This window comes from Halictus rubicundus, chromosome 16 (genome assembly GCF_050948215.1).
Source record: "Halictus rubicundus isolate RS-2024b chromosome 16, iyHalRubi1_principal, whole genome shotgun sequence".
NCBI lineage: Eukaryota > Metazoa > Arthropoda > Insecta > Hymenoptera > Halictidae > Halictus > Halictus rubicundus.
Window position 1 is genome coordinate 791,560 of NC_135164.1, and position 13,756 is coordinate 805,315.

The 13,756-nt window shown below is 33.7% G+C and overlaps 2 protein-coding genes across 3 annotated transcripts in view; one reads left to right on the forward strand and one right to left on the reverse strand.

The window, feature by feature from the left end:
* The window catches only part of Pip (heparan sulfate 2-O-sulfotransferase pipe), a 217,607-nt gene that overhangs the window by 169,616 nt on the left and 34,235 nt on the right, over positions 1-13,756 (reverse strand). For both annotated transcript variants that reach the window (XM_076801765.1, XM_076801764.1), the window contains exon 2: positions 413-561. In XM_076801765.1, coding sequence (XP_076657880.1) covers positions 413-561 — 149 coding nt within the window. The remainder of the gene's footprint in view (positions 1-412; positions 562-13,756) is intronic.
* LOC143361999 (uncharacterized) overlaps positions 1-13,756 on the forward strand; it is a 533,154-nt gene that overhangs the window by 133,131 nt on the left and 386,267 nt on the right. The window lies entirely within an intron of this gene.

Sequence of the window (13,756 nt, forward strand, 5' to 3'; positions counted from 1 at the left end):
ATAATCACCAGCAGCAAACCTTCTGAACCAACGTTGACACTTGTTGACCTTCAATACATCTCCATAAACATCGCAAATTTTCTTTGTTGTTACCGTTGCATTAAATCCCACATGAAAATGAAAAAGTATGCAATGACGAATATGATCCTCGGAAGGTACGGACGCCGTCATTTTGTTACAGGGTTGTAAAAAAAATGATACTTTTTAGAATATTTTGAACACAGGCTGCTTTACCGAAAACTGTAAAAGAATACGTGTTTCCTCTTCAACGATCGGCACAGAACTAAAGGCAAAACAAATTCTTTGCAAATAATTGATTACTTATGGGTACCCCTAATACATGCGAAGCCTTTGTTGCATAGAGAAGCATACAAATTACGTAGAGTGGGAGGGTGTAAGCGTGGAAACTCACCGAATGAGAGTTGATTCGCCGATGGCATTTCCTCCTCGCTGGGCTGAAGGCGGACTTCCATTTTCCGTAAACGAGAATGCAGCTCCCTCGTGTGCAGGAAGAGGAACAGGGTGCTGGAGATCGCTATCAAAGCGATTAGTTCGATAGTCCTGGAAATACAATGGAATTAGACGAGTTCTTATGAGTATGGCTCTATTATACCAGTCATCGTTCAACTTTTCTCCTAGCCATTTTATCGTCCTAGCTATTTATTTTCGCAATCACTTTAAGAGAAAGCCTTAAAGTCGCCTTAATTACTATATTTGACTAATAGCGACCGTTTATTGTTTAATTGCAAATGTTCATGCATTTATGGTATATTTTATCGTGTAGAAGGTAATAAAACAAGAGTTGCAAAACTATTACAGTAGAACCTCGATTGTCTGAACTAAACAAAAAAACATTATTGTTCGATTAGAACAGTTACTTATTGTTAGTTGTTAATGCTAGATTCTATGCTTATTAATTTGTGCAATAAATAGTGTTCCATATGGATCGCCTTAAATACAGTTATTTAGATCTCAAGAATGTGGGGATACTAAAGACTTCAATCATTGACGATTCGGATAATCGAGATTCTCTTCGTAAAGGAAATTAACTACCTACTCAAAAATTTTTAGTGAAAGTTAAAAAAAAATATTGTAATAATTTTACTTCTTAATAAGTTTTCAAAAAGTTGTCCAATTTGTGGAATTTTCTTACTTGCATTATCAGCTTGCTTTTTTTTTTGTTAAGTAAACTATGATGTCCCGTGAATATGGTACACAAATAAATTGTAGAAAATTCTGTAATTGCTTATAGTATTATTACTAATAAGAAATAGTCAACATTCCTAAATTGGCACGTTCAGAAAATCAGTGGTATGCATCAATTTTTTAAATAGAGCATACTGTAATGCTTTTGTTACACTAAAAAATAAAAAAATAAATGTAACTGAAATATTTAAAAAAAAATGGAAAAATAAATGAACATGTAAAAGGTAATTGTGTGAACATATACCGTGTAGAAAACGAAGTAGGAAGCTTCACCAAGTTTTTAGGGAAACAAAATTACTGACAAGAATACCATTATAAACTAATTAAAAAAACCAAGAAATTGAAACGATTTTAAAAACCTAAGGAAAAAAAGAAACCAGGTATATGAGATACAGTACATTCTCGATATAAGTACACTACACGGTTCTGGCGAGGATCATATATCGGATATCTTTAATTCATTCCGAACGTTGCATACGAATTACACACTGCACGGTGGAATCGTAAATGACACTACTCGATGAGTGTCCCAAACATGGAAAATACATATATACCGCCTAGGGTGGACCTTATTTTTCGACCATCTGATTTTTTTTATGCGACCCCCTAGATCTATTCCAGATCCAAAAAAAATAAGTTCTGCAGAAGAAGAACTCAATTGGACAACAGGAAAGGGTGTCGCAATCGGTTTGAAGTTTGAAAATTTCAGTAATTTCCCTTTAATTTTACATGCAACTCAAATTTTATGTTTTAATGATAAGAGTTACTGTTATAACATAAAAATATCATCTTTTGGTTGTATCATAAGAAATTTTACTTGAAAGTTTCAACAATATTGTCAATATTTTGGTTTATTACATTACGGAGTAGAGCTATGAGCGCGCCAAACGGTCGCTAACAGGCCCGAATATTCAACTTTTTAAAAAATTTCAAAATAGTTGGCCTGAAATTAATAAAAATAATTACATCCCGGGAACGCACGACGATTACGTTCTGAAACATATTAATGATATACAAAAAAAAATCGAAATTTTTAAAAATTACACAAAAATGAGTCACCCAAGAGATGACTACAAAGAACTTTTAGAATTAGCAATAATTTTTCTTGGGGGGATTCCTTTGGGTGGCATTTCATTCAAAATGCCTGGCGCATTTCACCATGCGAGGTGGATGGCTAAAATAATATACACTTTAAAAATATTTATTTTTCGAAACGAATTTCCTCTCAACCAGGAAGAGTATAGTAGCATTAGAGATACATGTGTATTTCTAATTAACATTTATATTGAGCCGTGGATTTTGACCCCAATGGCTGCTATGGCGCCACGTGTAGATCTAGAATTCATCAAAAATATAATTCATTACAAAAATGTTAACGAAGAAATAAGCGATGTGGCATTAAAAAAAATTGTGAACCATTTATGGTACTTGTCACCGGAGAATGCGGCGCTATCGTTTTTTGATAAAAAAGTTTCAGTAGAAACAAAAAGATCGATGGTGCAAGCACTACAAAATGTAAACAATAATAATAATTATAAGAGATACATGACAACGACTATAGAAATTAAAAATCTTGCGAATTTGGAAATACAACATTTCGTATCATCTGAATCAAATAATTTTTTCAAACGGTTCAATATAAATTCAGATTTTCTTTTAATTGATCCAGCACTATGGGAAACTAATAATAATTATATCGAAGCGATAGGTATTATAACAAAATTAGAAGTTGTGAATGACGTTGCAGAAAGAGCAGTAAAATTAATGAAACATTATAATTTAACGTTATGCAAAAACGAAGAAGAAAAACAATTCATATTACAAATTGTAACCGATTATAGGGAAAAATACCCAAAAATTGATAAAACAACATTAAGTACAGATTTTTAAAAATTATTTATACTCTTATTATAATTAGGCCTATAAACAAAATATTCAATTATAAGTATTTAACTGTCTTTTTCCACTTTTCCTTATATTAATGTGAGATCAAATTTTATATTTAAAAAATAAATATTAAAAATTTTGCTTACACAAATTCATTATACAATTTAATTTTTGCTTTGATATAATAAGAATATTACATTAAAATAGTGTTTAATGACCAGTGGGATTGAAAAAATGTGTACTTTTTCATTTTTCGCAAAATTAAAATTTTTTGCATAAACAAACTCGTTGCGACACGTCTTCCCTTTGTCCGATCGACTTGAAAGGGCCTAGCCGAATAAGATGGTCAAAACTGCCCTTAGACGTTTTTCAATAATTAATGAACCATTCGAAAGCTGACCAAGAAAAACCCCTCTGAGCCAAATTTCAACCCCCTATCTTGCTCGTGAGGGTAGTTACAGGATAAATTAGATTTTGAGCTTTTCCGTGCATTTTCCGCACTCTGATGCTTCCCAAAATTCTGAAAAAATGTGACATATTTTGGACCCTAAGGCGGATTTTTGAGAATTTTTTCAGATTTTTTGGATGCAAACTGTGGTCGTAAAAAATGAAAAACCTCAAAAAAATCGGAAAAATGCAGGTTTCTCAAAAATATGAAAACATGCTATTGAGCTGTTTAGTGCCCCAATAAAGTACCATAACAGGCAGTGTCCTCAATTTTTTTTAGATTTTTAGTTGTGGGAAGTCTTTGTCAAAAACAAGAAAAACCGAATTTTTTCGACGTTTCTGCTATTAGGAGGAAAGTTACACTTGTTGATTTTATCGCAAGTATATATTAAGTCATTTTTAACGTTATTACATTGAAACAAGTAAGTGTTTGACCTCAGAAATATGTTTTAAGAGAAAAATAAATTCTATTTCGTGCGATATATACCAGAATGTTCGCAACGTTTACAACATCGCCGGTTGGCCGAGGAGTCAAGGTGTCGGACTACGGAGCGGAAACGCTGGGTTCTCGAATCCCGTCGAGGGTAAAGTTTTTTTTTCCGTACATCATCTTTATTTTTTCAATTTTTTATTACATGGTTTATTCATGTCATTTTTAAAATATTTTTTTAATCGGTCTCACACCGATATACCCAACCGTGTTATGTTATATTCCACGGCGCACAGTGGTCTGAAAAGGCCGAAAACGGTTAAAACCCTAGGAAAGCTCTATTTCGAAAAAATTCTCGATAGAAAGTGTTTTTAATTGTTCTTGGGCACGATAGAAATAAATTAATTAATTAAAAAATAAATAATAGATTAATAATAAATAATAAATAATAAATAATTAATTTGACACAGATTGAATATAAAATAAATTTAAAATGAAATATAATTCAATTTAGATTAAAAATGATAAAAAATAATTCCTTTCCATAAAAAATACTACTTAATTTAAATAATAATAATTTTATGTATTTTAAAATAAAATGAAATAAGAAGAATACGATTATGTACAAGATTTAATGAAAATTTATAATATAGAGGTAACGGTTATTTACATTTTAATTAAGCTTATTATTTACACGAAAAAGGTATACTTTTTTTTTGTAAGGAACAGGAGGAAAATTGCCCTACGCACACCCCAGAATGGGGTAGTTTGGGGCTCAGGTCGCAAATTTTTGGCGTACCCATACCCACTAAAAACCTGACTTCACCCGGGACGGTCAATGGACCGCACCTCTACTTCCATGCCCCTAGTCCGTGGCATGAGAGAGAATGAGAGAGAGAATGAAAAAGGTATACCTAGGTATGCAAGTTGTTATCGAAACTTACAACAGTAGAGCTTCAACTTGTTCATCAAATGGTAGCTTGTTTTTTGTTTTTGGTTCTGAACGAAATTTATTTATGTAAGGGTCAGACGAAACCAAAAGAAAATTAAAAACACCGTCATTCGTGTTATTTCTTGAGTTTTTGCGAGCGTGGCAGTCGTGGTGCACTGCACCAATTCGTGATTCCCACACCGGAACATTTTGTTTAAAAATGACGAGAAACAGAGAAGAACCATAAACACCCAGATGAAAAAACAGTTGTTTATGTCGCCCAGAAATACTGTTGCGTGGAAACATAAACGCGTCCTAAACAAAACACTACAGATTGGCGGCAGCAGTGCATATAGCGAAATCAACTCGCCGTTTTTCGGTGACGACACCACGTTTTTTACGCGAAGCCGCAGGTTGCCGCAGTTGAATTTTGGATTTATTATTTACTTAGACATCTACAAACGTGTTTTTAGCATGCGCACGTTGGCACAAGAGAGATATCGCTTTTTAAACTTCATTAACGTTGCTCTTTTCCACGTTTAATGGCACTACATGTAAAACTGCTCGAAGAAATTAAAAATAAATAGTTTCCACGATTGTTTCCGAGTCTTAGTACTCGAAGTAAGCCAGAAAAAAAAATACTTTTCGTATTTCTATTTTTACAGGCGCATACGGTTTCTTCAAACATGCGCTTGAATTCATTCTGAAACTTAGGTATGCTTAGCATGGCCGAATTTAATTCATTTTTATGGAATTGCCGAATTTGATTCATCCTTGAAACGTTTTGATTTACTCCCCTACTAGTCAAAAATATGAAAAATTTGATTTTATAAGACACTTGAAAATATGGAGTTTTAGCCGCTCTCAGAGCTCTGTGCGGCGGCTCTTGAGCTTCTTGGCCCCTCACGGGGTATACCCCGAAGTAGTGTAGGTAGTTCAAGGACCTTTAAAGATTAGACTTGTAGGGACTTATATCGAGAAGTTACTATATATTTTAATATGATATATGTATAATACATGTGCATGTAAATCGAAATGCTCTTTCACATGCAACAAAGCATAACATTTTTAACTTTGTGTAGTTGTACTGCATGTGTAGTTTCAATTTACAACTTTTATCATTTGAAACCTCAAAGTGACCGAATTTGTGTACAAATTGTGTCTGTCCACTACTTTTCAACCTGTTATCTATCTAATAACTCTGGCAAGTACTGTCGCAAAACAATTGAAACTCATTGTCTTCTAAAACTTAAAGTATTCTTACTTTAGTTCTGTTTAATTGTCCAAAGAAACTGTGAAATAGTTGTGTACATAATAAAATTAATTACTAATAATTAATGAAAAAATTGACGTCACTACCTCTGCTTATGTTCTATCTAGATTATTTGATGATTACTCGTATTCTCTTTGCATATACGAGTCGCTTGAATGTTGAATGAGTTGCAGAAACGGTCCCTCCCATTCTTCAATCTGTGTTCTTAATCTCTCTGTCATGTCAAGTTACTTGTTTCTATGCAGTTATCATTTTCATCGGGCACCGTCGTGCAACTGCTTCTGAAGTTCTGTACTTCAAACCATATCGAAGAGCTTACCAATGCTTACCAATTGTGAATAACAGGATTTCATTGCAGATAATGATTCAATATTTTTTTCATTTTGTTGCATACTGTTGAAAACTACATAATACAACTTTTCTTTTCTTGAATTGTATTTTGTTGAACACTAAAGTGCGAGAAATGTGAAGTTGCCGTTTTGACAATTGAAAAGAAATAAATTGTTTGGTCATTGTAATTATAAGAGTTTGACCACGAAAACGTAGATACGTTGAATACGGGATTGAAATAAACAAACTTATCATTCGTTCTTTAAAAAAGTTCTGTTCGAACATACAATGTCTCACTTAAGAAAATATCTCTCTCTATGGATTTCTTGTGAGAAAAAATATTCCGGAGGATATTTTTGGAACATGTATTTCCTTTGATAATACAATTATAGCCAAACGTAAATCCGTTATTTTTTTGCATTTTGCATTTTGCATTTATAAGTGCTTTATTACGCCCAGCTTTTCATCATCACTAAAATTTCTGCTAGCATGGCTTCTTGTTGCTCTAAATACTGAAGAGCAAAAAAACAAAGGAGAATCGCAAAATATGTATTTACATACCTAGAAGCATTTGTTAGTAAACAGAGGACTCTAGATAACCGAAACCTCCGATAACTGGGACCCAGTGTCACCAAATAAGGGGAGGGAGCACGAAAATCGGGATCTGGTTAATCGAGTTCCTACTGTATTTATACCTTTATCAGAACAAAAATATGAAATTCTTCGATTAAACTCTTAACTACAAATTACAGAAGTGTTTCGCATTCTATAATATGATAAAATACAACGTGTTCAGGTATGCGTCAATAAAATGTATTCAATAGAAGTATTCAGCATGTATTTCAATTATGTTTTTATTGCAAGGCATACCGAATCTTAACAAAGACAGTGCTTCTCTCCTTATACAATAAAACTGGCAAGGTGTCACTACATCTAGACGGTAATTCCAGTGTTAATGTGCCTAAGCAGCCGCTGAGACAGATTCCTCTCGGAACCACAATGCGTTTCTATTTTCGAAACAGAAGTGTCACAGTCACAAGCCGACTGTCATGTGGGTTGTCAGAGCGAGAAGAAACAGGGCATGGCAGAGTGATCTGGCTCGTAATTGATCGTCCTGTTCGCGGAGGAACTTCACGTGCGACCTTGTTTTGTTGCGAGGAAGCCGACACACAGTGGTTCAGAATCGCCAAAACGTGGTCAAAAATCAAGTTTTCAGCTTTCCCAAAAATGAATGAAAGGCTATAGCCGGTTTTGGGTGTTAAATTCACACCGGCGCTATTTTAATCTACTTTGAACCATTCGATTACCTACCAATAAAGAAACCTTTATGCCAAGTTCCAGACCGATACCTCATCTATAAGAGTAGTTATAGATGAGAATCGAAAGTTTTTGACTTATTTTCTCCAATTAATGACAATTTAAAATTTTGAAAAAAATTGACACATTTCGGATACCAAGCCACGTATTAGGAATCCTTTACAGACTTTTCCGTTGCAAACTCTGGTTGTAAAATGCGAGGAACTCGAAAAAAAAATCGGAAATAATGCAGATTTCATATAGAAATTGAAGAGACACTAGAACAGATTTAATTTAGCAATGAGATATTGTCCTAAAAATTATACTCAATTTTTTTTTATATTTCGTAAAAAAAGACACAATTTTTGCCACGTACACCATTTTCCTATCTGCAGTAGTTTCCAAGATATTCGTAGAAAATGTTTTTTACCCTCGACTTTCAGATTTTGACCTTGGCTCTTACCAGGTTTTGAAATAACAACATAATCTTTAATTCTGAAGATAATGTTTTTTCTTAATCTTAAATTGTGATTATTTGGCCATCTTATCTTAAAAGAGTCATGTAACAACCTTAAGAATCTTTTAACGCTCCCCGCGGATCCTGTCACAGAAGCGCTTTAAACAATAATAACTTTTGTACCGGGAGCGAATGGGACGTGAATCTTGCATGTTTTTATAGAAAAAAGTGAACAGAAAATAATGCACTTTGATACAATGCGGAACTATATGGAACTCAAAAGATATCCTTTACCAACGATGGAAAACTTTGAAGATTTTCTTTAGTTTACTGATCATTGTCATTTCAATAAATTATAAATATAATATAATATTAAATCTTAGTAAGGTAAAGGCACCAGTAGTTGACCAGGTATCAGTAGTTGACCATTTTATAGAAAAACATAAAAAATAAGGTTTTTATGAGCTGTGCACTTTTGACGAAAGTGAATCTCGGATGCCAAGCTATCTGTTGTTTAAATTTCAAAAGAATTGCATGCGAAGTGAAGTATGCATAGTAATAACGGACGTTTGAATTCATTAAGGTTAGTAATATGCTGATATATCTCTAAAGCTGTACGGTTCACAGGTAAAGAAATCTATACGTTGTGAACTTTTCGCGACCGAATTATTTGCTGTTTATATTCTCACAGAGTTTTATAAGTGATAAATGCATTGTTTTTGTTATTCTAACCTGAAAAACAATAGTTTATTAGGTGGTCAAATATTGAATATTGTTTTTGAACAATTTTTAGAAGTTGACAGGCGTGATCAATTACTAACGTGACTCATTTAAATTTGTTTACGACTTATAATGTATCCATTTTACATCTACGGTTGTTAAGAGTACAAAATATAATTATAAATTTTGTAGCATGCTGTGTTTTAGAGGATGACCACATGGTCAACTATTGATTGCATTCACGGTGAAGTATTGATCAGTGTCTTTTAAAACAGCCATGTGCGTGACATTATAAATACCAACGGAAAATTAAAATGCATTTATTTAATTATTTATTTCAGAAGTTATTTCATTACTTATCGAGAGATGCCTCCTATCAAGGGCTCCTTTAGAAATTATTCTGAAGAGACGATGAAATTTTTTTCTTTTGGAAAAATTCTTCGTGTAACTAAAACAAAAGCGACTATTTCGTCCATGAAAATGTACGGGCGATTATGGAAGTGGCCAGACAAGCCTGATGTGCTGGACTACGAGTGGAAGGCTGTACTGTTATGCCGCATCATCCTCTAACCTTATCTTCGCCCTTTCTGCCCGGTTGAGTCACCTATTTGACTGGACTAGGAACGGCGGAATTACGTGTACAGTGACACATACGAGGATTCCAAAGGTTTTGAAAAAGGGCCATATAAGGAACCTTCTCATGAAAGGACGAGTACTTCCGAGTTAACACTTCTATTGCACGGACGCATAATTTCTGTAAGCGCGAGTTTCTTGTAAGCAATCTGTTGGCGTGTGTGTGGCCTACTCAATAAAAACTTCAGGTTATCAAGAAGACAAGGACTATTTCTCGAGAGAATCCCATCCTTCTTTCTTCACGGCATAACAGTACTTTCTCATATCAATGAGCCCACGAAATCGAGCAGAACTCGCAACGTCTACTCTGTTCCTGAATTGAACTTTTTATGGAATTGATTTATTTTATTTCTTATTTTATTCTTTAATTGTAATTTGTGCTAGTAATTGTTGAAACTAAATGATACTAAAATGATTCCCAACATTATTGCTTTAACCCTCTTTCTAGTATGAGTGGTCAACTACTAACGAAGAGAAGGTCAATTACTAGATTTTTCATGTTTAAGAGTGGTCAACTTCTGAAGCAATTACAGAATTTTTAAATATGTTTCTTAAATTTGTATAAGTAAACTTTTTTTAAAAAGTGGCATTGTTACATAATCTAGAAGACTTAAAGAGTGTCTTCAGGCATCGACTGTCGCTATTTGATGACAGAGCAAGCGGTTACTGTTGTTCGCGTGAAAAACTTCTCTTAACTGGTCAACTACTGATACCTTTACCTTACACAAGATATACTCGTAATATAAACAAATTCTATTAATTTGAAACAAAAATGGACACATAATATTATTTAGATTCTCCGGGATATCAATAAAAAATGAGGTAATTTTTTAGGTGAAAAATAGAATTCAGAAAGTATTAATTCTTAAATGCCTGTTCGAATCACAATTTTTAATGAATCTCGTTAATTTCACCGTTTTCGAATGTCATGGACATTTAAGAAGCAATATACATTCGATAAACAAGAGCAAGTAAGCAACATATGAGCAAATTGCTTTTTTATCAAACGGACAGCTAACTTCTCGATCTGAACCACTGTGCGACGCTTTGCATGCGACGAAAAGCTCTGGTCTCCGAGAACAGATGCAAAATCATGTCGAAAGGGCATGCTGGTTGCTCATTTTGCTGCAGCATACTGGTGGCAAGAGAATCGTGGGTTCCCCGGCGCGTATTACGCGGTTCATGGCTTTATGGGACGAGTAATTAAGATTTATTTGGCTTTATGACCCATAGAAAGAAAAGTACAAATTAGAAGAACATCTATAAATGTCGCCATCGCGTAAAGATCTCAGACATTAGCTACGGTAATAACACTATTCAACATCAAACGCGTGTTTCGATAACCACTACACGATTACTTACAGAGTTTAACCCCTTGTATAATGGTATTCAGGACTTTTTTATTCGGTATTCAATTTCCTAATCTTCAACCACAAGATTAAAATTTACTCTTTACAATAAAGAAACTCGAAACTTGAAACCATTTCTTCGAACCATTTCTTCATATACCAAATAGTTTATATGTATGTAATTCAAGAAGCACGCTTAGCAAATCACTCTGTACAGTAGTATCTCCATAACTCTCGTATTGACGGGTCTGTCGAGCGACAGTTCTAGTAAAGATCAAGAATTCTTTTTAGTGTGCCGAATGTAAACAAGGACAGCGATTGAAAGATAAAGAGGGATTGAGGTTCGGGCGTTCGGCAAACATCAAAGGACTCGTGCTATCTCAGCCTTTTAAATTCTAAAATCAAAATTTCTTATTTTCGGTTTTTCGTCAATAGAACTTTTATTATCGTACTCGTCCCGTTTTTCTAATTAAAATGACACCAAACACGACATAAGTACGATCATAATTGCTTGTGTAACAAGCGATTAAAGATTCGGATTTCATATTTACGGTAAAGGTACACGAATTCTTAACTTCGTTTGTCGCACAAGTAATTATGGTCGTAACTATGTCGTGTTTGGTGTCATTTTAATTAGGAAAACTAGACGAGTACGATGGTAAAATTTTCATTAAAAAAAATAAAAAATTAGAAAAGTTGTGATTTGTTTTGCTTGCATTAGTGTGACTCTCACCGATACTCGACTCCTCGCTGGGTGGGTCGTCGAGCGTGTTTACCTTCTTACTGGTTCCAAGTGGAATCCCCCTAGTGGCAGGGATAAAGTTTGACAGTTACGGTAAAGATCTTTGCGACAGTTACAGAGAACTGTACTACGATTTATTTCACGGTTATAGTGACGACAGCATCTTTGTCGTTCGTAATTTCCGAGAAGAAAACGAAAGTTTATATTTATCATGTGCCTGTATATTCTGCAATGACTATATGTATATCTACAACAATAAAATGGAATTCTATTTTGATGTAGAGAAAATTAATAATATACACATTTAGCAGATTCTATGCGAAATCCATTGATTGGTTAAGAGGAGGAGGCTTCCCGCATAACGGCAGTGAAAACAAGTAATTTTTAAGAATTTTTTTCAGAATAACTATTGGACGTATGGGACTAGATCTTTTAGGGATATAAACAGATAGTCGTGAAGTACAAATGGTTTTTTTTAGTTCAATTCTTCTTACTATTGAACACTTTGTAGATCCTAACGAAATTATGATTTACTCTGCCTACCACTGTAAAAATTAACGTTGAAATCTAGTAAAAAATTGGTTCAGTTATATACGACTGACGTGGCAGTTTACACGTGTTAATCATTTACAACAAGCTTAATTTTTGTATTCACTTTTTGTTTAAAAATTTGTAAATACAGTTGAAACAAAGTAATAGTGCCTACTAAAGTTTAATAATAAACGGTGTTGCAGTATTATGATAAAAACAGCCGAATGTAGGTAGTCAGAGACAATAAAAACACCTTTTTAATGTGTTTAATGTATTTTAAGACTCATATATTGCAGAACATTCTACATCTATTGTATAAATATACATACATATAACGAGAATTAACTATGGATCAATATATCATACGACGATCAAATAGTATGTTTTAATTTTGTTCATACGATTTCACACGACTTTACAGAAGTTTCGGTACTTCTATGTACTCTGGACAGCTTTTGAACATATTACCATTATATTTTTTACGTATTTGATTTTTATTAAAATTTACAAATTACTGCAAAAAGCACTCCAACACGTTTCGAAACGTAAAATTGCTCATTTTTGGTTGTTATTAAGACTGTGAGGAAGAAGGAAAGCACAGGTAATATTTCAGAACTTAGAAAATTATGTTCAATAAATTTCCATGATATTATTAATCGCTGCATAATGTTGTAAGTTTAATATTTAATATTCGTCATTTTTAAGGATTAATATTTTGGTTGTTAGTTCGAAGGTGGCCTTTCCATAATTTTTCGGAGTATTCGGGACGTTGACGCACGTAACAGTATCGCCGCATGAAATTATACTACCGTTCGATGGTCATCGCGCGAAGTACTGACCATGAAAACCGGAAATTCCAGTAAATGATTTCTTACGTCACGCTTACAATGTGTTAAAACGAGGTCTGGAGGAATAAATTAGTTTTTTTATCGAATTTTCTATCGATTCCCGTTCAGAAATTGCATAATGAAAATTTGCGAATCACTATGATTCTTCAATTTGCTTCGATTTTCAATATTTCCTGTATGTGCCGTACAGTCGGCGACAGAAGTAAAATACGCAAATGGCTGTAGACCAGAGTTGGACAAAATATTTATCTAAATAAAAATTTCGAATAACGAATAAAAGATAAAAAATTTTTATTCGTTATTCGAAGGTTCGAATAAAAAAATTATCTTTATTCGATGAGTATCGAATAGATAATTTTATTCGACGAGAATTTATCCGACGAATAAAGATAATTTTTTTTATTCGAAGCGGATTTATTCGAACTTCGAATAATTTTTTCATCTTTTATCTGTAACTTTTATTCGAAGGCTTCGAATAAATCTTCGAATAACTTTTGCCGAGCGCCGAACATCAAAGACCCAGCGACGACAGACGACATACAATGTAAGCGGATGGAGAAACGCGCACGAATGAAAGTTTAAACTTATAGATTTTTCAACATATCCTCACAAAATTGTGACGAGCGAATGGAGGGGATTTTCCTGATGAAAATGAGGTCAAATTCGAGTGTAATCG